Below are 25,812 nucleotides of genomic sequence, written 5' to 3' on the forward strand. Positions count from 1 at the left end.
TACAAAAAGTTTTATCTTGTTTGATTTTTTCCGAAGTGAAAATCTAAATGCACTCCCCTATAATAGAGGATTCACAATTAACAAAATTAATTTTTTCATGGTTTTTTGTAGTTTTTAAGCATAACACACTTTGGATCATTTAGTCTTCAGATAATTTTTTAGGAAAATAGAATATTGATTGATTAGTACGTACATTTAAAGTACAATTATTTACAAAGGTTTTCAATTTTCTTTGTAAAAATGTTCAAAATTTTCATTTTTTTATCAGCTGTCAAACGCCAACACGGGACAGGTAAAAACAGAATTGAAAATCTAACTGTCAGTCAGCTCTTTCTCTTTGGTCACAATGGTTGGGCGATACACCCTCACCATGAAAAAGTTTTAAATGTGTTTGTAACGTTTTTGTAGCCGTTTTTCCTGTTTTTTTCTGTTTGGGGATTATACGGAGTACAACTCTAGTGCATATGCGTAAACGATTACCTATACATATACAGGGTGTAACAAAAATACAGGTCATAAAATTAAATCACATATTCTGGAACCAAAAATAGTTTGATTGAACCTAACTTACCTTAGTACAAATATGCACACAAAAAAAGTTACAGCCCTTTGAAGTTACACGATAAAAATCGATTTTTTCCGATATATCGAAAACTATTAGAGATTTTTTAATGAAAATGGACACGTGGCATTCTTATGTCAGGAACATTTTAAAAATAAATTATAGTTAAATTTGTACACCCCATAAAAATTTTATGGGGGTTTTGTTACCCCTAGTTAAACACAATGTTTTTAAAACTTTTTTGCCTCTTAATATTTTTTCGATAAACCAGTTTTAATCGAGATGCAGCTTCTTTTTTAAAATGTTTACATAAAAATTTTATGGGGTTCTGTGCTTTTAAACCCCCCAAATATTTGTGTACGTTCCAATTAAACTATTATTGCGGTACCATTAGTTAAACAGGATGTTTTTAAAACTTTTTTGCCTCTTAGTATTTTTCTGATGAGGCACCTTTTATCGAGATGTGGCTTCTTTTCTAATATGGTTCAAAATATACCTCAAACTGTAATTTATAAAAAAAAAATTCATATTACCAGGTCTCTATGTAGGTACAATCGTACGTAACTAACGGTATACAAATGTGGTGGATTTGACAAATATTCAAAATATCTCGATAAAAACTAGCTTTTCCAAAAAGTACTAAGAGGCAAAAAGTTTTAAAAACTTTGTGTTTAACTAATGGTACCACAATAATAAAAATCGATAAAACCCCATAAAATTTTTATGGGGTGCACAAATTTAACTATAATTTATTTTTAAAATATTCCTGCCATAATAATGCCACGTGTTTATTTTCATTAAAAAATCTCTAATAGATTTCAATATATCGAAAAAAATCGATTTTTATCTCGTAACTTCACAGAGCTGTAACTTTTTTTGTATGGTCATTTGGACTAAGGTAAGTTAGGTTCAATCGAACTATTTTTGGTCCCAGAATATGTGATTTAATTTGTGACCTGTATTTTTGTTACAGCCTGTATTGTTACAGCTAAATACTGTTAAGATGCTCATGCACATGACCTTAAGTAGTGGTACTTTCTTTACCTTCTTTACCTTATTGACGTAAGTTAAAAAATTTTTGTTCATAGACAGATATTCTTTTCTTATAAGATATTTTTTGATTGTAGCATTAACTCCGATGATGACGATTTTAATAGTGCTTAAATTTTAAAGAATGTACAGTGTGTCAATTTTAAAACTTACAATGGGCTATATTTCACGAACAAAAGCTGATATCGAAAAATGCTTGAAACCGTTTCTAGGATAGTAAGGGGGAACTAGTATGACATGAAAGAGAACTCACCCCCATCAACCCTCTAGGTCCCACCCACCACAACCAAAAAAGTTTAAATTGCAAACCTCTACTTGTGATACATCATTGAAAAGCCTGTACAAAATGCTATCCAATGGTATAAATAATAATTATACAGGGTAAAGCAACAATTATGAAACTTTGGCTTAAATGGAAAATTTAATGAGGTTTTTGTTGAACTACAAAATTTGTTAAAAATGTCAATTAAGTAAATGTTCAAAGTGGGTTCCATTGTTTTGTAAACAATAATACAGCCTATTTTCAAATTCTGCACGAACTTTGGCAAATGTTGTTCTAGTAATAGCGCGACATGCTTGCGTAATTCTTTCTCGCAATTCCAAGTGACGTAGGTTGAGTTTTATAAATAACTGAATTTAGGTAACCCCATAGAAAAAAGTCAGGTGGCGGTAAGTCTGGTGATCTCGGAGGCCACTCAATAGGACCTCTCCTTCCAATCCATTTGTTCGGATAATTAGTATCCAACCAGTGCCTAACTGGAGCTGCATAATGAGGAGGTGCTCCATCTTGTTGGAGTGTAGCAAATCTTCATCTAGAGCTAGGTTGCCTTGGTCGTCCCTTTGGTTTTCTAATTCATGCACAATTAAAGGTTTGATGGTGTTTTCCAGCATATCGAGATAAATGTCGCCACTTAAATTGCCTGGCATGAACAAGGGGCCAATTATAGCATCGCCTAATATTCCTGCCCAAACATTCAGTTTTTCAGGATATTGAGTGTGACCTTCTCTGAATTGATGCGGGTTCGCATCACTCCAGTACCGCCAGTTTTGTTTATTTACATTACCATTCTGCATAAAAGTACGTGCATCAGTAAAACAAATATTTTTTAACAATCTCGGTTCAACGCGAATTCTTTCAGTCGTGAGTTCACAAAACTCAATTCGTCGGTATGGATCATCATCTCCTAGTTCTTGAAGAATTTGTATTTTAAACGGGTGAAACTTATGTAATTTCATCACCTTTCTAACCGACTCATGTGAAAGTCCTGTCACTGCAGATACTTGACGTGTTGATGCAGTAGGCTTTATTGCAAAATTTCCATGGACCTCAATTTGGGATGCTTCATTCAGTAATCTTGGGGCATCCCTTTTTTATTTTGCACTGATCCCGTTTCTCTAAACTTTTCAACTAAATCGCGGACGTACACGTGACTTACATATTTGTCTGGATGCCTTTCATTAAATATTTGAGCTGTTCGTAAATAACACTGGTTCAGGGATGCAAATATGAAAATGATCTCCACCCGTTCAAGGCCTCAATTTTTGACCCTTCGCTTCATTATCGAACGTATTCGCTTCGTATACTAAACAGATACGTAGCGTATACGTTCGATAACGAAGCGAAGGGTCAAAAATCGAGGCATACTGTAAACCATAGTGACAACTACAGCTGAATGACAGTACCGATCGTACAAATAACGAAAACTAATGACATTTAATAAAAGTCTCAAATAAACCAAAAATTATTGAATCTGACAGAACCCAAAAGCAGATGTTTTCAACTTGTTTTGAAAAAACGGCAAATTAAGTTTTTATTTAACAAAAAAATGTTCGACGGACACTTATCATTCAAAATAATAGTCCGGGAGATAGCATTACAAATACAAAAGTCATAGTAAGCCGGCTGATATTAACAACCTGTATAATTATTATTTATACCATTGGATAGCATTTTTATAGTATTTTAAATGATGTATCACAAGTAGGGGTTTGCAATTTAAAATTTTTTTGTTGTGGTGGGTGGTTCCTAGGGAGTTGATGGGGGTGAGTTATCTTTCATGTCATTTTAGTTCCCCCGTACTTTCCTAGAAACGGTTTCAAGCATTTTTCGATATCAGCTTTTGTTCGTGAAATATAGCCCATGATAAGTTTTAAAATTGACACACTGTTGTACTTCTGGCTGTTTATATCCTGATTTCGACTTCTTCACTAGGATTCCATTTATCCTTTAGCCAGCAACCCAAGTACGTACATCTCTTTACTCTTTCTATATCTTGACTTACTATGGTCCTCTAACTAGTCTATATTATACTGATTACCATCAATTTTGTTTTGGGATCATAGTTTTACTTATGTTATTTACATTATATTTATTAGGAACTGTAACTTTTTTCATCGTTGGACAAGAGGACCGTGTCGTCAGCATATCGGATGCTATTAATAGGTTTTCCATTCACTTTTATTCTTAATTCTCTATCTTCTCTTGAAAAAGGATTCAGAGTATAAATTGAAAAGGAGTGGCAACAGTATACACCCCTGTCTGCTACTTTGAGAAATTGAATATCCGATGTTGTCCTATTTCTCTGGTTCCAATACACGTAAATAAGTATACAGTGTGTCAATTTGAAAAGTTGCCACCCCCTATAATTTGGTCCTTATATAAAATCTAAAAATATGCAAAAACACGTCAAATTTATTTGTGAGGGGGACATTTATTTTGTAGACCAGTTTTCAACTAAATTACATCAACCCTATAGCGGGGGCGAACACAACCCCCAAAATCTATAATGGAAAGGGGGGTTGAGTGATACCTCAATTTGAAGGTCATCGAATTACCTTATCAAAAATACCACATGCCTTATATTTCTTTTCTGTACTTTCGGAAAAATCTTAGACTCAATACTCTAAAAAATTTTGGAGTTCTGAACTCAATACTTAATATCGTTATGCTTTTACTTGATTTTTCCAAAAATACTTCAAAAAAACACTCCAAATACTTCAACACCCCAAAATCAAATTGGAGTTCAATACTCCAAAAAAACTTTTGGAGTTCTGAACTGGATATTTAATATCTGTACGGTTTCACTTGATTTTTCCAAAATTACTGAAGAGAAATATAATGTACGTAGTATTTTTGAAAAGGTAATCCAACGATCTTCAAAATGAGGTATCACTCAACCCCCCTTTCCATTAAATATTTTGGGGGTTGCGTCCGCCCCCGCTAGAGGGTTAGTGTAATTTAGTTGAAAACTGGTCTATAAAATGTCCCCCTCACAAATAAATTTGACGTGTTTTTGTATATTTTTAGATTTTCTATAGGGACCAAATTTTTCAAATTGACACCCTATATACAATGTAAAACAATAAATCAGTAAATGGTTTAGTAGTGATAACTCCGGCGAAACATAAAACGATAAAACAGCGAAAATAAATGAATAAGTAATCAACAAAATTGATGATCAGTCGTTACCTACCTGGGTTATCAAAAATAAGGAACTGGTACGTAACTATAGCTATAAAAACTGTACTTATGCAATCAAGATAAAAGCCAAATACTTCACAGGAAGCAATATAGAGGTACCAAGCTCCTGAACTATTGTCCATAAGTCCGTCAAATTCTTGGATAACCATATCTTCGCACTTAGATGCTCTTATGGTTGTCATTCCGTCTAGGGTGGCGATAACATGGGAATATACTGGAGCTCTACCTATAAATAAAATGTTAATTTATTGTGCTCAATTTTTTTATTTATGTATATGTTACAGTTCAAGTTGATTCTCAGTTAGAGTTGACTCCAACTAGTTGGAGTCAACTCCAACTGAAACGAGCAGTAAAAGTTGATTTTAAAAATTTAAATCAACTTTTACTAGTTGGAGTTGACTCTTCCTGGATCGATTCAGTAAATGTTGATTATACGAGAATCTCAAGTGCATTTTTGATGAGTGTGCGTTTCTTTGTTTTGACCGTTTCAACTACTTATTAGTATAGTCTGTAACGTCGCCCCCGTTAGGTAAATTATTCTGATTCGATTTTTTGCACAAACTTACTCAAATAAATACATCCGTATAACAATCCTTATAACAAATACACAGGGTGTCACGCGGTACCGCGGTCGAAAAATTGTTTAACCAATTTCAGTAAAGTCAGTCAGTAAAGTGACTCTTTATCGAACGAGTCTGATATTACGAGCAGAGGAACAGACGCGTTCGATAAAGAGTATTGAGGTGGTGCGTACAAAATTGTATCGTCAATCATAAAAAACATTAACACTTACTTACAACTTTGAGGATTTTTTCTTAATTTTAGACGAAATAAAAAATTCGAATGACAGTAATGACAGTAATGACAGATGACTTTTGCATGATGGCCGGTTTTGATGTTTAATCAATAGTTATCAATATTGTATACCTACCTAATTACTAAATCTGTACAGTTTTGATTTATTTTGTATGAATATAATTGCGAAACACTACAGAATTTTACTTTTTGACATAAATGTTATTAATAATAAGATAAATTTTGTACAATATTTTTAATAATTAAAGTAAATAAATTTTAATTTCACTCAAATAAATAATCGATTGCTGCCATTGACCACTTACATTCAATCTCGGTTAATTTGATTAATTATCGCGGCAGGTAAAGTAACATTCTTCTTTCAATACAACAAAGTGTTACTTTACTGCCGAAAATGAGGGCAAATGCGTACAATAATGAATGATTTTATTGACGTTTGGCGATAAAAAATGATTTTAAACAAATTCGCAAAAATAAATTTTTTCACTTCGTACAATTTTTTTTAGATCCTTTGGGCCTTTTTTCTCTAAAATTGACTGTTGTCGAGTTATTAGCGACTTAAAATTTGAAAAACGCCGAAATAACCATTTTCAAGGTTTAATAACTCGGTTAAAGATAATTATTGTGCTAAAGATTATTATTGTGTGTTCGAGCCCTGCTAAATATTAGAAATAGCAGATAATAAAAGGTACAAATAAACGTAAACAAACTATTTATTTTATAACCGAACGGTATTATAATAATATACAAACAAAGAAATTAAGATGTGTCTTCTACAAGATATACTTTTAGACTGACAATCGAAGGCAGAACTAACATACAGTTCTGGAATTCACATTCCCTGTAACATGATACTTTATGCAATTTTAGGTAAGAGTGTATCGTCCTAATGCATTCGGGAAATGCCCGCCCACTGAGACTGCGTGTGTCAATTCTAACACTAATAAAAATACCTAATAATTTATAGTTGAATATATTCTAACACTAAAGACAAACCATTTTAATTTCCAATAATGACACGAGCCGTCTCACCGTGCCTCGGAGAGCACGTTAAGTCATCGGTTCCCCTGGTCTAGTGTACATCGACACTAGTTACTTGAAACAGGGTTAAAGATGTAATTGGCGCCGGAACTGCCCAAAAGGCAAAAATGCCATACGATATTATATATTATGAAAGTCAGAAACTAAAAAAAATCAAAGATTAAAGCTACCTCTATAAGATCCTGAAGAAGTTTTTGTCATTATTTCATTAATAAGATATTATTTTTAATTATCAACAATGAGCGCTAACCGTGTATTGAGGCGGCCGTCAATGTGAGTGCGAGTGAGATTCACCATTGGACTGCTGGAATGGTGCATCTCTTTAGCACTCACCATTGACGGCCGCCTAATACGCACTTAGCGCTCATTGTTAATAATTAAAGATAAAGCTTAGTAATAAAATAGTGACAAAAATTTCTGCTGGATCTTGTAGAGGGGGCTATAAACTTTGATTTGGTCACTTTCTAACTCTCATAATAATGGATTTTAACCGAGTTATTAAGCCTTGAAAATGGCTATTTTCGCATTTTTCAAATTTTAAATCGCGTATAACTCGACAACAATCAATTTTAGAGAAAAATCACAAAATACCTTTTTTATACGAGCGTGCAAAAATGTCTACTTTCGCGAACGCGTTTTAGTTTAGAAAGCTTTACTTTTCCGCACGCGTATTAATTTAGATATGTTAATATGGCCTTAAAGTAATTATAATACATACAATAAACTAAATTTAGATATTATTTACTAATTTATTTCAAATATATCTTATTGTGTTCATGTTTTAATAAAATTAACGCGGGAATTCGATGAAATAAAATAATTTTGACATCATATTCGAAAGTCAAATCAGTAGACAATAACATTGGTTTTGAATCATCGTCATGGAAACCAAGATCGTCGTCATGCTAACCAATTATGCTGAAAGTTTGGTTTTGACAACCTTGTCAAAGAATTAATTTGTGTATGTATTGTCATATTAATTAAATTAATTGATTAAGATTTGGTCATTTTTTAAAAACTCGTAGAAAAAATATTGTTCCTAACGTTTGGAGAAAGTCTCTTTTCCGCACTCGACTGCTTGCCGAACTCCCGCTTCGCGTCGTCGTTCGGCAAACTGCAGTCGCGTGCGGAAAAGTATGACTTTCTGCACTTGTTAGGAAAATAACTATTTTTGCTCAGAATAACCCAAATGATCTAAAAAAATTGTTCGAAGTGAAAAAATTATTTTTGTGAATTTGTCTAAAAAAAATTGTTTAAACAATTTATGGATCAAGGTACTGCCTGGCACCCAGTAGATTTGTTATAAGGACCTCTTTTTGAGTAAGTTTGTGCAAAAAATTCGAATCGGAGTAATTTACCTAACGGGGGCGACGATACAGCCTAGACTAATTTGAACATATTCAGTAACATTTAATTTCTAGAATCGGCTGTTTGTGTGAATCAGAATCAACTGTTACTAAATGGCATTGGGAAGAGTATACTTTTCCTAGTTGGAGTCTACTTTTACTAGTAAATGTTGAATATAAATCTTCATTTTATATTTATAATCAACTTTTACTGAAACCAGCCGTAATCAACTAGTTGGAGTCAACTCCAACTGGATAATCAACTTGAACTGTAACATATGTTATATCCTACATCCAACGCAACGTGGCGTAGCACGACTTGAGAAATAAAAAATATGTAATAGAAAAAGATATAAACTAAAGACGGGAAGCAACGCAACGTGAACTAGCGTTATTTCCCTCAGAATTTGTGATTTACGATCCTTCGAAAAAGACCAAAACCCCTATTTATGGCCTGGCGGAGTGGGCTGAACTCTCCTTTGGTTTGTCGGTAAATGAGCACAGTTAAAAGAACATCAATAACATCAAAGCTGAAACATACCCTTCTATTTAATTTGTGGTCTAGGTAACGACGTTGTGTTGTAATTTTTATCATTGTATGAATTAACTAACCTACTAAAATTTCTACCGCCAACATTGGTGTACCTTAATACTCTAGGGCAGTGGTATGGCTGAGGGGTTCGCAAGATATAAAAATAAATATATGAAGAGCCAGGAGAAAAACGATATAAGTCCATTTTGCAAATTTTTTTAGGAGAGCGAAAACAAAGTTTTTCTCTCTAAATCTTTAAAATCAAGAACATATATCGCGCAAACTTAAAGTTATATCAAATTTTAGATTGTTAACTATAATTTTGTTTATATACCTAAAAAAAATATTTTCGTGTAAGACATATTCGGCCTACCCTCTTCACCACCACTGGCACTGAAACTAGATGGGACCCTACTTTGGCTTTATGCCGTTAAAATGCGTCGCTGTAGTGTCTGTTTGCATTATAGTTACACAGCCAATTCGCATTTCAGAGATGTCAGTCGGCTATTGTTAGTAAGTTAGTTAGTTCATTGCTAGTGCGGTCCCTGACCGTGTTGAAACGTGTGATTTTGTGCAACATTTTAAAGCTTTGTTTTTCAGGGAAAGTTACATTACGCGTACGTTATGGACCGTTGCGTTGGTTAAAATGTGGATCGTTAAAACGGGATAGACCTACAGACAAAGAGGGAGAAAATGCATTCAATGTTAAAGTTAAAAAGTCAATGACTCTCGAACCGAACTTGCCAGTGTCTCTTGAACCCAACTAATCGGCGTCTCATAAACCTAATTCGACCAAGATCAGTGCTGCAAAAATTAGAAAATACAACTCTGATTACTTGGAAATGCGTTTAACGTTCACTGGCCCTGAGCAGCAGCCTAAACCTCAATGTGTAATTTGCTACGAAAGCTTTCGAATGAGTGTATGAAGCCAGCAAAACTCCGTCGGCATCTTGAGACAAAACATCCAGAGTACAAGAGTAAGTCATTCGATTTTTTTAAAAACAAACTAGGAGAGCTTAAAAGATCTCGTAAAAAAATTACTAAACACTATGGTGCAAATGTAAATGAAAATGCAACCCTTGCATCTTATGAGATATCTCAGCTTGTCGCTAAATGTGTAAAAAACCATACAATTGCTTAAGAACTTATACTACCATCAGCAATAATTCTATGCAAGAGAATGTTGGGTGATGCGGCTGTTAAGATAATAAGTACTGTTCCGCTCTCTAACAACACTCCCCAAAGACAAATTTCAGATATGGCCAATAACATTGAAGATACATTGCTGGTCAGACTTAGCATGAGCGACATGTTTGCTCTTCAATTGGACGAAAGCACCGACATATCAAAAAAAGCAATAGTGTTTTGTTCGATTTTTGTGAGAAGACCAGATATTGGAAGATTTTCTTTTTTCATGCGAACTACTTCACACAACAGCAGCAGATATTTTTACTGCATTGTGGGCAGAATATGCAAAATATGTGGGCTTGTCTACGGATAGAGCAAAATCAATGGCTGGCCACAAAGCAGGAATTCAAGCTCGTGTCAAAGCAGTAGCTCCTGAGGTGAAATGGACACACTGTTGTATTCATCGTAAAGCCTTGGTAGCCAAAACATTGCCTGAACTTTTGCAGAAGATACTTAACGAAATAGTTCAAATCGTTAACTAGATTAAAACTCGACCTCTCCAATCCAGATTATTTCCTTTGTTGTGCAAAGAGATTGGCAGTGAGCATGAACACCTTCTTAATAATACGGAAGTAAGGTGGCTCTCTCGAGGGAGGATATTGACAAGATTTTTGAACTTAGAGATGAAGTTCGTGTTTTTCTTCTTGACACCAAGTACGTAGATGTTCTCACTACTGCTTTGCTCAACTGTCTACTTAGCTGACGTGTTTGAACACTTGAATGTATTAAACTTAAGTTTGCAAGGGAAAAATGTAAACATGTTCAAAGTTGAAGATAAGATCAGTGCTATGGTAAAAAAGTGCCAGCTGTGGGCGGCAAGGATTGAAAACGAGTCGTTCACCAACTTTCCTAATTTGAAACAGTTCTTGGAATCTGCAGAGCAGAGTTTACTGACCCGATAAAGATCAACGCAGGCGAGCACGTACGCAGCCTAGCCATGACTTTTAGGATATACTTCCCTGAACCTGACCCTGACGATGGTTGGATTCGAAATCCTTTCAGCTGTCAACCAATTGAACAAATCCAAGGGCTCACAGAAGAAGAACAAGATAAGCTTGTGGATTTGTCGAGTTATGGTACGATGAAGGACATTTTTAATGACGAGAAAATAGCAGACTTCTGGGCAACACTACGCAAGGATTACAAAAAACTTGGAGACAAGGTCATGAAAAAAATCCTTCCGTTTGCAACAACCTATCGGTGTGAGCAAGCATTTTTTTTCATGTGCTTCATAAAAAACAAATATAGGAATCGGCTTGACATGCGGTCGGATTTCAGAGTGAAAGTTTCAAGTTTGGAACCTAACATTATAGAAATAATGTATTCTAAGGCTAAATTCAACGTATCTCATTACTTGAGGAGTGAAAATTAAAACTAATAGTGTACTTGTGTAGGTACTCTGTATTTTCACATTCAAATCCTTGCTAGCATTAGTTTGATTTATGTTTTCACATATTTTGGCTCTTTTTAGGTAACTTTAAGTGTGTTTAGGTCTTTAGGAAATAGTGAGGGTCCTCGTCACTGTAGTACCTTGATGAAGGGGTGCTTGGAAAATTTTGGTTGGGAACCCCTGCTCTAGGGGACAAGATGGTTCGACCGATTTTTTCAAAAGTAAATATTTATTAATTTCACAGAAACGTGGGGTGCCAACCGTGCTCTCTTTTCTTATCACCATTATATGTTTTCTATTTCTGACGAAGTAGTTTTCAATCCTAATAGTAAATTATTAATATTGAAAATATTAAAAATATTACTAAAAGATTTTTAAATTGAAAACTTATTGGTACACTTTCCTGGTGACACCTCCAAGACTTCTACAATTTGCAAGTCAAATGGATGCTGCAGTGAAGACGAGAGGGAAGGAATTCTACACTATGCAATTCACATCCCCCGTTTGCAGCTGGTAAAGTTCCAACGGAAGAATGCACCTAGTTACTCTACGGAGTAATACGACTATAAAATAAAAATAAAATAAAAAGTTAGCCACCTACTATCATCACTTCAGTTGCAATGGGTGGGAAAAGTTCTCGATGCGAATCAGTTAAAATATGGAGAACAGTGCCTACGTTCTTTCCGATGAGGCTCCAATAAGAGCCGAAAATCGCGATTCAAGGGACTGGACTGCACTCCGTATTCTAATTGAAAAGTAAGATTGTTTTGCCTTCGCATTGCAACTGAATAAAAATTGTATCCCTTTTTATTTTATATTCGTATTACTTCGTAGAGTAACTAGGTGCATTTTTCCGTTGGAACTTTACCAGCTGCAGACGGGGGATGTGAATTGCATAGTGTAGAATTCCTTCCCTCTCGTCTTCACTGCAGCATCCATTTGACTTGCAAATTGTAGAAGTCTTGGAGGTGTCACCAGGAAAGTGTACCAATAAGTTTTCAATTTAAAAATCTTTTAGTAATATTTTTAATATTTTCAATATTAATAATTTACTATTAGGATTGAAAACTACTTCGTCTTTCAATGCCAGATGGCGCTAGCTACCTACTATCATCACTTCAGTTTCAATGGGTGGGAAAAGCTCTCGATGCGAATCGACTGGACTGCACTCCGTATTCTAATTGAAAAGTAAGATTGTTTTGCCTTCGCATTGCAACTGAATAAAAATGGTATACATTTTTATTTTCTATTTCTGTTTGCCGACGCAAAATGATGAAGTGTACTACGCCAAACTTCATTATATTCCAGCTTTACACTTTAGAACCGGTCACAAGGTTCTAAAATCCAATGTCATGTCGACAGTAACTTTAAGAGATACATGAACATCTCTACGGTAGCTTTTTCGATTAGATTTAGATTTGTTTAGATTAAAACAATTTTATTATTGAACATAATTTTCATAACTTAGCTTAATTCTATAAGAAAATAAGCTTTCTTTTGTATTTAGCAATGTATATACTTAAATGTACACTAAGCATAAAAATTAACGCACCACCTTAAAAATAACCTGTTGTCCGATCTAACCTTCCGTTACTCGCGCCAATTTTTTGTGATCGAATGCTCGCGCACGGTGCAGAAGACCGGGTCCAAAAATATGGGTCAGCAATATATTTAAAAAAAAAATTTTTGCAAAAATGTGTACAATTATATTATTTAATGAATATATATGATCATATAATTTTGTAGATATGCGTTTATGTCAACATTATATTACTTTAATAAAAAGTAACTTTGTTTATCACCATCTTCATACGTTTCCTCGTCGGTCGATACTTCCTCAAATAATTTTAATAATCTTTGCTTCTCTTTCTCGTAAATATAAATAAACAAATATATAAACATTGAAAATAAGAAAAAGATCTTAAATCACCTTACGACTTAAAACATGGATGTCTGTTTTAAACACAAAAATTTGTGCACAAATACTCACACCCGGTGTACTGCACCGTGTTGCCTAATAATCAAAGTGAAATACTCTTTTTTACACTGCACGTGGACTTCACCCACAGTTGACTGATGTCTGAAGAGGTATATGCAGCAGCAATTCAAAATCTCCCCTACAATCAGGGTTATAGGAAGTTATTTAGAGGGCCGGTCTCATACACCGTGTACAAGTAACGGAGGGTTAAGTGATTTGTTATATATTATAGCTTTATTCTTAAACAATATAGATGTAATAATATTATTGCTAAAGATGTAAGTGTCATTGTATACCGGGTGTAACAATAATAGTATGTTTTTTCGTCGAAGTTTGACCGAGTGGAATATTATAGCGTATATAAAATATTGAAAATAAAACTCAACTGTAGCCTTAGTCTTTCATAGCATTTTGCTTTTTGATTCATTCGATTATGTTGGATAATAAAAAAGTTGGGTACTTTAACAACTGGCAATGTTATTCATCAATACAGGGTATTTCTAAATAAGTGAGACAAACTTTAAGGGGCAATTCTGCATGAAAAAATAATGACCGTTTGCTTTATAGAGATATATTATATCCGAAAATGCTTTGTTTCCGAGATACGGGATGTTGAATGTTGAATTTTTTCTTACAAACTGACGATTTATTTATTGCTCTAAAACTGGTTAATATATGCAAATTAAATTTGGTAAATTTTAAGAGGTAGTTATTGCGCATTTTTTGACATACAATTAAGAATTTTATATTCACCATTGGCGTGCATATGGGTATAAACATTTTAGATACATCCCGTATGCACGCCAATGGTAAATATAAAATTCTTAATTGTATGTCAAAAAATGCGCAATAACTACCTCTTAAAACTTACCAAATTTCATTTGCATATCTCAACCGGTTTTAGAGCAATAAATAAATCGTCCGTTTGTAAGAAATACTTCAACATCCAGTATCTCGGAAACGGAGCATTTGTGGACACATGTTTATACACATGTGGACGCATGTTTATAAAGCAAACTGTCATTATTTTGTCATGCAGAATTACCCCTTAAAGTTTGTCGCACTTATTTAGAAACACCTTGTATTGATGAGTAACATGGCTAGTTGTTAAAGGAACTAACTTTTTTTATTGTCCCACAAAAGTGAATAAATCCAAAAGCAAAATGTTAAGGAAGTCTAAGGCTACAGTTGAGTTTTAATTTCAATATTTTATATATGCTAGAATATTCCACAATGTGTTCCAAACATTGAGGAAAAAACACAATATCATTGTTACACCCGGTATACAACGACACTTATATGTTTAGCAATAGTATTATTACATGGATATTTTTGAAGAATAAAGCTATAATATACAAAAAAATCACTAAAATCGGACAACAGGTTTAGGAAATACGAGACATCAAAAATGTCCCATTTTTAAAGTGGTGCGTTAATTTTGATGCTTAGCGTAGAAGAAGAAAAGTTATAATGAGAAATTTAAAAATAATCATAAAATATATCAAAAATATTTAAAAGCATAAAATTTTGAAAAACCATATCTTGCCTAAAAATAGTCATGCAACCTTCTATAGTAGACCGTTTTAAAGGCAATTGACTTTTCTTCTTACTAAATGCACAATTGCATATAGGTCTGGATCCCGCGTATGAAAAAAAAGTTGATTAATAACAAGCTGAAAATTTGTAAATAGCTTAAGGGTGTCTAGTCAGATATACTTTGATATAAGGAAACACTGGAACAGGGGCAGTTTTAATTATGGAACAGGTTAAAAATTTGGAACGGTCACACCACGAAAACGGCACATTTATTTTGTCCGACAGAACAGACTTAAACTCTCTGAACAGAGATTAAACTCTCATAAAAAAATCAGGCTGCTATTTATCACCTGTCATAATTCCTGTCATTTGACATATTCTACATGTTCCACTCATTAAAACGCCCATTTGGTGATAAATAGCAGTCTGATTTTTGCATGAGAGTTTAATCCCTGTTCGAAGAGTTGAAGTCTGTTTTGTCGGACAAAATACATGTGCCGTTTTCGTGGTCTAACCGTTCCAAATTTTTAACCTGTTCCACAATTAAAACTTCCCCTGTTCCAGTGTTCCCATACATCAAAGTTTGTCCGACTAGACACCCTTAAGCTATTAACAAATTTTCAGCTTGCTAGTAATCAATTTTTTTTCATACGCAGGATCCAGACCTAATACCTATACCAAAAAAGTTACAGAAAAATGTTTACGAAATAATAGGGAAAATAACCTAAAAATGCTGTGAGTGGCGGAATTTAAAAAAAAACTATATTTCTAAAATTATAAATTCTAATGACTTCTACCAAATGTCATTTTAAAGAAGAAGAATAGGAGTTTTTTTTTTCTGTGAAGCAATGCCTATACTTATATCCCAGTGGAAAAATTTATGGGACAAAAACAAATATGTTTTCTTTAGTGTTTTTTTTTGCTTTTAAAAAGGTGATATTTCGATACTAAATTTAACCTGGAATAATTTTTTGTAGACGTATTTGTACCAAAAAAGCATAGAACTCACCCTAATGCACCCTTTACCTAGGGACTAATTCACCCCTTTCTCAAAAACGCACCCCTTTAAATGGTCACTCCGCGTTTTTTTTATATCTAGAGGTCCATTGACCATATGAAACAATAAAACCCCGTTAACGTTGTAGTTCCTTTTAGCTCTCTTATTTTGAACATAATAGCCTCTATAGCTGACTTTCGTGTTGATAAAACATTAGTGTTATATGAAGTAATAATTAAATTTTGAAAAAATTAACTTATGGACAACTTAAGGACAACATGGATACCTTGATTCAAAACTAAAAGGATACTTATCTCTATGAAAGACACATACCGACTGTATAAAACTGTGTGTAAAAAAATAGAAAGCTTAAATACACCCAAAGCAAGAAAATTACAATATATTGGACATATTACACGTGGAGGGAAATACAACTTGCTCCAATTGTTTAACACGTTCGGTGCCCAACTTGAACAAGCGCCACTTGGCTAGTAACACGTACTTAAATCGTTCATTTAATAGCACAGTACTACTGACGCCACTTAAGCGTCATCGGTACCTTCGATAAAACATTCGTGGCGCTACTTGTGCGTCGTGGGTAACGAACGTGTTAAGCAGGAAAATATTCAAGGAAAAAAAGAGAGAATGGTATGGATTTACATCAAATGAACTTTTCATAGCAGCCGGCTCTAAAGTCCGAATATGTTGATTGCTGACGTCTATCGCGGAGAATGCACTTAAAGAAGAAGATAATAAAATATATTCAACCCATTTATTTACATATTATATTGTTGCATACTTACTGACTCCTTCCAGGCGCTTCACGTCTTGAGTCGTTTTTAAAAAGAACAATCTGAGATAATAGAACAAAATTCCTATGACTACTGCTGGTATTATCATCCACAATATTTTAATAAACACCAGTACCAGGATACCTACAAGGACCAACAAAACTTGTGTACCATCAAGCATCGCTTTTGGTAAAAGCTCGTCAATGATTCCCATGTCATTCGAAAATCTGTTCAGGATTCTTCCTAAAAAATAACGTTTCTAAGATTTATTCGATAGAACGTTGCTATATTCGACCACCTGGAATATATTCCACATAAATCCGGTTGAATGATGGATTTTGATTTAACCATTGGAAACAATGTTGAAAAGAAAATAATAATTTTCCTTGGATCACAATATTGTTTTTATTTTTTTTAATTCAATAAGACAATAGAAAATTTCTTTAAAAAAACACTCTAAACATTTACCTTAATTTTATTGCAGTTTTTAAATTTACTTTTTATTGATGAAATTATTGAACTGTTATCCATTTCGGTTAAAAGATGTTTCGGTTAAAAAGTTTCGGTTAATGGAGATTTTAATGTACTTGTTTATACTTATAGGGGAGCTCAAACGAAATACACACCTATAGAGACTTGCAACTTTTTACATTATGTTCAGGATAATATCAGGAAAAAAGTTTACAAAATAAAAATGGGTGAAAACACATAATTGCATTTTAAAGAGCATAAATGCATCCAAAAGTGCATAAATATGTCAAAATAAGGTTATTAAGGGACATATTTTATTACTCGGATGTTTTTGAGGTCGCTGGGGATGATTACGCCATCAGAACCCACCACCGGAGCACCAGGTGCCCAGGGTTACTGCTAAGGCACGTCATCTGGAGGTTCGAGAGTTATCGGCCTTAAATTAAGGCAACAGATTATTCGGGGGCTTTTTGTGGTTGGTGAAAACAAATACGCCCTCAGAACCGACACCCAGAGCACCTGGTGTCTAGGGTCACGTCATATTCGGATGTTTCGAAGATTACTGGCACTGACTGCATGCAAATATATTATATGCTGGTTATTTGGGTCGCTAAATACGAATACGCCATCAGAACCGACCCCCAGCTACCTGGTGGTCATGGTCACTGCTAAGATATGTCACCTTCTGGAGTTTTTAGGGTTTTTGGGCACCAGGTGCACCGGGTTTTATAACACCGGGTTGGTGCTGATGGCGTATTCTTGTTCAGAGACCCCAAAAATCCTTGAGTAATCTGTTTGCATCAATTTATTGCCGAAAACCCTTAAAACTCTAGATGCCATGCCTTAGCAGTAAACCTGGGCAACAGGTCCCAGCTAGCAAGATAACGTTACCTTAACGATAAATTTAGTTTTTTTTTATTGTTACGTAACATCTATCAAAAAATGACGTTACTGATACAAAATTTTAATACGTATATTATACGTATGAATGTATTCGTTTCTGAAAAGTGGCTCTTTGGTAGGTATAATACGTATGAATTTATTCGTCCCTAAAACGTGGCATTTTGGTAGGTAAGGCCACGTAAGGCAATCTCGTTTAAGACTGCAGCGCCATCGCGTATTTATTTCGAACCTTTCAAACAGACATTAATACATAACCTTACATATCCGTGCTTAAAATGTGTTTCTTTTAATTGAGTTATGGCAAAAAAATTAAATTATTATTGTTGTGTGCCCCAATGTGGTTCTTGGATAAAACGTAATAGTAATTTATCGTTTCATTCTTTCCCTAAAATGAATAAACAAGATAGAATTATATTCAATGGCAGTTTAGTTGAAAAACGAAATGTATGGAAATATCTTCTAAAAATGGGCCTAGTTCTTATATGAAAGATTGCAGGTTACACTTTAAGAATTATTGCTTTAAGGCCCGGTACTTTATGTCTCGATTAACAGCCGGTTAGTTAACCGGGATTTAATCGGGACCACTTTAGGGTCTCTTACGTTATAATAAATGCAATTACAAGTATCATTATAATTATAAATAAGCATAATAATAATTATAATTGCATTTATTACAACGCAAGAGACCCTAAAGAGGTCCCAATTAAACCACGGTTTAACCGGGATAGTTAACCGGGATTTAATCGGGACCTCTTTAGGGTCTCTTGCGTTGTAATAAATGCAATTACAAGTATCATTGTAATTATAAATAAGTATAATAATAATTATAATTGCATTTATTACAACGCAAGAGACCCTAAAGAGGTCCCGATTAAACCCCGGTTAACTAACCGGCTATTAATCGAGACATAAAGTACTGGGCCTAAGGGTATGTTTATGTATTATATTATAAAGTAGCTATTAATAATTTTCTATGTTCCTCTCACTTAAAAGTCAAATATATAATAAATGTTTATTTCAAATATTTAGTAAATGTGTCAGCATCATGTATGTGGTTTTATTTAGATAATAATTTTAAGTCCTTTTTATATATTATTTATACCGAAAATTCAACTAGAAAGTGACGCTTATGTGACGTTGAAATGGCTATGTAGAAATAACGTAAAACTGTTAAGTAACATCGCTGTGAATTTTATACGTATATTTAAGGTAAAATTTGATGTAACTTTTGACGTAACTTCTCCCAAAATGTTGACGTTTGTTTGACGTCATATATACGAACATTGTTAGCTGGGGTACTGCGGTGGTCGGTTATGATGGCGTATTCATCCTCAATGGCTCCAAAAATAACCGTGTAAGAAAATCTAGAACATTAATACACTTATTATGACATGTTTATCAACTATTGGATGTACATATTTTATGAACTTTAAAATGCAACTATGCATTTTCACAAAATTTTCAATTGTAGATTTTTTCCTGAACACAATGCAAAAAGTTGCCAGTTTCTAGGCGCTATACACGTCGTGTGAGCGCCTTGCTTGCCATCGTAATCGCAGAACTCATGTATCATACTTGCCAAACAGGCAAATAATTGTGTATTTATAGCCCAGTAAATGAACGGGAAATTCGGCGATACCGTGTAATTTTCAGGGGCAACTCCGAATTGCATGAAAATTTGGATTTAGGTTCTACTTACTCTCCACTTCAAAGTTGAAATTGTGCCGTTGGTTGCTTTTACTTGGGGGTCACCCCTTCTCGGGGGTGAAAAAACATATGTTCAAGATAATACCGGAAATTGATAAATTGGCTGATTTTAAGCAACTTTTGTTCTATAGAGTTTTTTACGTAAGTCAATACTTTTCGAGTTATTTGTCATTAAAAATGTTGATTTTTCGACAATCAAACTACGTTTTCAGAAGGTTTTTCGCAAATAACTCAAAAAGTAAATATTTTATCCAAATAAATATCCTTAGCAATAGTGTAGCTTATAAAAACCCAAAAAATAGGTATATTAGCAAAGTATATCAATCAAATAAAAACAAAGTTGGAGCTCATAAAAAATACGTTTTTATTGGTCTAATTCCAAATCGAATATTTCAAGGTGAAACACCGAAAAATTAAGCACTTTTCGGAAAAAACCCGTTTAAACTTTTTTAAAGTGTTTATAAAAAGCTTTGTTTTAATTGTTAACAAAAGTTTTAGCATTAAAAATAAGCGAGTTACGCTCAAAATAAAGTTGGCCCTCTTTTTTTTTGTAAAAAATCATAAAAATCTCGCCGGTTTAGCTCCCCAAATGAAATTAATCGCTACCACTTTACAAACAATTTACTTACCTATCTATTTTTTTTATATGATCTATCCGCTTCACCGGTTTAAAGTGTTTATTTTTGAAAGGGTTAAAATTGAGAAAGCTTGAATGGGTCACTAATCAGAATCACGAGTGTATGCAAATTTTGAACAGCCATATCTTAACCAATTTTTGTCTTACGGAGAAACAAAATGAAACTAGCATATTTATAATAGCAGAACCTACATTTTTTTTACTCTTTAAGATTTTTCTTATCACTAATACTTTTTAAGTTATTTTGAAAAAATTTAATTTTTAGAAATTTTTTTTAATATAAAACCAAATGTTTTTAAAAATAAGCACTTCAAACCAATCAAACTTACAGATCATATAAACGATATACATATAAACCATATAAACACTTACAGATCATCACATACAGTTAAAATAGATGGCAAAGCGAAACGATTAATTTCATTTAGGGTGCTAAATAGAGGGAGGTTTTCACGATTTCTTTTACCAAAAAAAAGGGGCCAACTTTTTTTTTCAGTGTAACTCGTTTATTTTTGATGCTGTAAACTTTTATAAAAACAAGTAATAAGCTTTTTTTCGATACTTTAAAAATGTTAATAAGGTTTTCCCGAAAAACGCTTGTTTCTTCGGTGATTTCGCGTTGAATTATTCGATTTGGAATTAGACGAATAAGAACGTATTTTTCATGAGCTACAACTTTGCTTCTGCTCAATTTGTAGACTTTACTGGTACACCATTTTTTTCGTTTTTTTTATAGGCATATATTTTAGCATTTGCTAAAAATATTTTTTTCGATAAAATATTTACTTTTTAAGTTATTTGGGAAAAACGGTCTGAAAACGTAGTTTTTTTTGTCGAAAAATCGATATTTTTAATCGCGAATAACTCGAAAAGTATTGACTTACTTAAAAAACTTTATAGAACAAAAGGTTCTTAAAATCAGTCAATTTATCCATTTTCGGCCTTCTTTTAAACACGCGTTTTTCACCCCCCGAGAAGGGGTAAATGTCACCCCCAAGTAAAAGCAATCAACGGCACAAATTCAACTTTGAGGTGGAGAGTAAGTAGAACCTAAATCCAAATTTTCATGCAATTCGGAGTTGCCCCTGGAATTTACACTCCAAAACGGTCATTTATTGGGCTATTAGCCCGCCTTTAGAGATAACCTGCAATCCCATACAGCAAACGCCAACTACTAAACTAATCACATCCATTAAATAATTAGAAGCTTTGCATTAATTTAGTGGTGTGTGTATTGATTACTGCTAAACGTTAGTTTTGTCTGCTATTCAGACAGATTTGCCCCTGCACTAGTTCATTACAAGCACTTCTTAACCGCCAAGAACACTGACACGATGAACGAGCACATATTTAACGAAGAGAAAATTTTTAAAGGATACTCAAAAAGAACGGTGTATAAGGGAGAGAGGCGTAGAAAATAAAGTCCTTTTGGATGCCCTACTTCGCAGGGCATCTAAGGTTGAAAACAAGAAGTAAAATCTCTCCAACATTATGTCTGTGATTGGGTAGACGGAGGTAGCTTGGGGGTCAGGGAGGTCCGTCTTCTTGAGATGTGAGTCATAGAGAGGCGTGAGTCATAGAGAGATTAAGTTCTTTTAGGCGGGAGTCATAGAGAGATAAAGTTAATGTCGTACACAATGAAAATTTGGGAGAGAACTGTAGAGCGACGGTTGGAGTAGGGATGGCGGTTTTTGACAAAACACCAGTTTTCGGTTATACCGGTTTTTTTGCTTACGGTTTAACCTGGCGGTTATAACCGGCCAAAAAACCGGTTTTTGTAAAAACCGGTTTTCGGTTTTTTAACCCAATAGGTTACGGTTACAAAGTGACATTTACAATACACTTTAGTTTGCGATACTCCATTCGACTCGATATCAATATGATCAAAATTAGTACTATCGAAAGAACATGTATTACTTTTAACACGTTTGTATATTTGTAGAATAGGTACATTTTAACTCATTTAATACTTCCTGTATGAGTGTATCGTTTTGAAAACGTAGCGAAATTCTTGGGAGATTCGTATTCGTAATCAGTAATTCGATATTCCTAGTCAGAGCATTATTTTTGGTAATCAGAAAAAGTCATTCACCCACTTTCAATGTCAAGAGTTAAGTGTGAAAAATAGATGATGTTTGCGTCTCATTCAACCAGATCACTTCTTATGTAAATATTATGATTACAAATACCTTTTCAAGGAAATATTATAATAAAACTTAATAATTGTTTCTGGCTGATGTGAGATTGCACTTTCAGTTTGCTTCTGTATTTTATAAAATAAAATAAAATTTGAATTATGGTTTTGTTTGGAATAATTACTTGAGAATAATAATTATGATTGGGGTCCAAAATAATACCTAACCTAATCCTAATCACCGTAAAAACCTAATAACCGGTTTTTACTTTAAAAAGAAAAAACCGGTTATAACCGGGACAAAAAACCAACCGGTAAAACCGGTTATTTCGACGTAAAAAAAGCCGGTTTTAGGTTTAAACCGGTAGGTTTTTCCCATCCCTAGGTTGGAGAGATACATCAATAGAAGATATGGAATTGTGCCAGGAAGAAGGACTAGATTCATCTTGTTTGCTTTAAGGCAGTTGATAGATAAATACAACAAAAAGAACAAAGAGCTTCTATAGATCATGACAAGGTGTATATCATAGTTCCTACAGAAGTACCATGGAGATGTATGAGAGAAAAACGAGTTCCTGAGAAGTGCGTAAGGCTTGTGAAGGATATGTATGAGAGAGTAAGTACTGAGTTTAGATTAGAGTGCCCTCTAATCAATGGGGGGTTGCTACTAAAAATTCAAACTCTTCTGTCTTCAGCTGTTCTTCTTAACTGTTCAAAATTTAGCCCTGTCCAATATCGGATATTTCTTATCCATGATAGTCTTTTCCTTTCTAGTCCTCTCTTTCCCTCGACCTTTTTTTTCACTTTAAGTTGAGCACATTGGTACTTGTTATTTCTCAGTATGTGGCTTATGTATGATGTTTTTATAACTTTCACTGTATTGAAAAGTTCTCTTTCCTTGTCTATTCTAGCAGTACTTCTTCGTTTGAGGTATGCGATGTCCATGAAATTTTAAAGATTATGCGGTAGGCATATTTACAAATACTCCTATACTACGGCACCAGAGTGCTGAAATCGGTTAGCCTTTGAAATATACTATTTCGATTTCGGCACCTATTAAATTATAAGCATCTATTAAATTATGGTGTCTAAGTTTTTATTGCAATTAATATTATTGTAATTATTGTATATTTTTATTTTAATTTATTGCTTGAATAGAAATGTATTTTCTTTTATGAAAAATGTCTTTGGTAGAGCCAATTAGCCAGACTTGTTTGTGATTGATTGCAGATTCATAGTCATAAATTTCTTATTTCATAACATAAGTACTAAAATATTATTTTTATAGATACATAAGTACATTTTGTTGCTTTACTTTTAGTTTTTTTATACAGGGTGTAACAAAAATACAGGTCATAAATTTAATCACATATTCTGAGACCAAAAATAGTTCGATTGAACCTAACTTACCTTAGTACAAATATGCACATAAAAAAGTTATAGCCTCTTGAAGTTACAAAATGAAAATCAATTTTTTCCAATATATCGAAAACTATTAGATATTTTCTATTGAAAATGAACATGTGGTATTCTTATGGCAGTTGCATCTTAAGAAAAAATTATAGTGAAATTTGGACATCCCATAAAAATTTTATGGGGGTTTTGTTCCTTTAAACCCCCCAAACTTTTATGTACGTTCCAATTAAATTATTATTGTAGTACCGTTAGTTAAATACAATATTTTTAAAACTTTTTTGGTTCTTAGTACTTTTTCTAAAAGTCAGTTTTTATCGAGATATCTTGAATAATTGTCAAATCCACCACATATTTGTATATGGTCAAGTACGATTATGGAGACTTGGTAGTAATATGAAAATTTATGTATGACTTACATTTTTAGGTATATTTTGAACCATATTAAAAAAGAAGCCACATCTCGATAAAGGTGCCTTCTCGAAAAAATAAAAAGAGGCAAAAAAGTTTTAAAAACACTGTGTTTAACTAATGGTTCCGCAGTAATATTTTAATTGGACCGTAGACAAACATTTGGGGGGTTTAAAAGTACAAAGTCCCCATAAAATGTTTATGTAAACATATTAAAAAATAGGCCTCGACTCGATAAAAACTGCCTTATCGAAAAAATACTAAGAGGCAAAAAAGTTTTAAGAATATTGAATTTAACTAATGTTACCACAATAATAGTTTAATTGAGACGTACACAAAAGTTTGGGGGGGTTAAAGGGAACAAAACCCCCATAAAATTTTTATGGGGTGCACAAATTTCACTATAATTTTTGTTTAAGATGCTCCTGCCATAAGAATGCCACGTCTCCATTTTCAATAAAAAATCTCTAATAGTTTTCGATATATTCGAAAAAATCGATTTTCATTTTGTAACTTCAAAGGGCTGTAACTTTTTTTATGTGCATATTTGTACAAAGGTAAGTTAGGTTCATTTGAACTATTTTGGGTCCCACAATATGTGAAAAGTTCGACTTTTGATTTTAATATATTATTTTTTGGCATATATATCATACTATTGACGTCATACGTCTGGACGTGATGACGTAACCGATGATTTTTTAAAAGAGAATAGGGGACGTGTGCTAGCTCATTTGAAATGCAATTCAGTTCTCTATTCATTAATATTAACATTTAAAAAATTATTTATACAGGGTGCCCAACATTTTTTTTATATTAAATTAATTAACACATTGCGTAATTTATTTAATTCAAAATACATTTTACTGTTGTCATAAAACAGAAATAAATTTTTTATTTAACAAATAAACATTGTTTTTCGCTTAAATTAAATGTTCAAACTGTCAAGAGGCAGATGGGTGGCAGCTTAAACATTGAATTTAAGCAAAAAATAATGTTTATATTTCAAATAAACATTTTATTTCTGTTTTCTGACAGCAGCAGAATGTATTTTGAATTAAACAAATTACGCAAAGTCTTTTTGTGTCAATTAGTTTAATTAAAAATATGTTTTTGGACACCCTGTATAAATAATTATGTTAATGTTTATATTACTGAATAGAGAATTGAATTGCCTTTCAAATACACACAACCCTATTCTTATTGAAAAAATCATCGATTACTTCATCACGTCCAGACGGATAACGTCACTGATATATATTCCAAAAAATCATAAATTAAAATCAAAAATCGACCTGTTTCGTTAATTTCTAATAATGTTGTTTATTTAGCTAATAATGAATTTATGCGATACTGTATGGACGCACTGTATACGAGTAATTATACATATCTGTACTTATAAATAAATTAAAATAAAAAATATTTAGGTAT

At 33.3% G+C, this 25,812-nt stretch overlaps 1 protein-coding gene across 2 annotated transcripts in view; it reads right to left on the reverse strand.

Annotated features, from left to right (window-relative positions):
* The window catches only part of LOC114332627 (ATP-binding cassette sub-family C member 4-like), a 298,183-nt gene that overhangs the window by 31,572 nt on the left and 240,799 nt on the right, over positions 1–25,812 (reverse strand). For both annotated transcript variants that reach the window (XM_050645698.1, XM_050645699.1), the window contains exons 13-14: positions 16,721–16,951; positions 5,086–5,319 (exon numbers count right to left, since the gene is read on the reverse strand). In XM_050645698.1, coding sequence (XP_050501655.1) covers positions 5,086–5,319; positions 16,721–16,951 — 465 coding nt within the window. The remainder of the gene's footprint in view (positions 1–5,085; positions 5,320–16,720; positions 16,952–25,812) is intronic.

This window comes from Diabrotica virgifera, chromosome 3, assembly GCF_917563875.1.
Source record: "Diabrotica virgifera virgifera chromosome 3, PGI_DIABVI_V3a".
NCBI lineage: Eukaryota > Metazoa > Arthropoda > Insecta > Coleoptera > Chrysomelidae > Diabrotica > Diabrotica virgifera.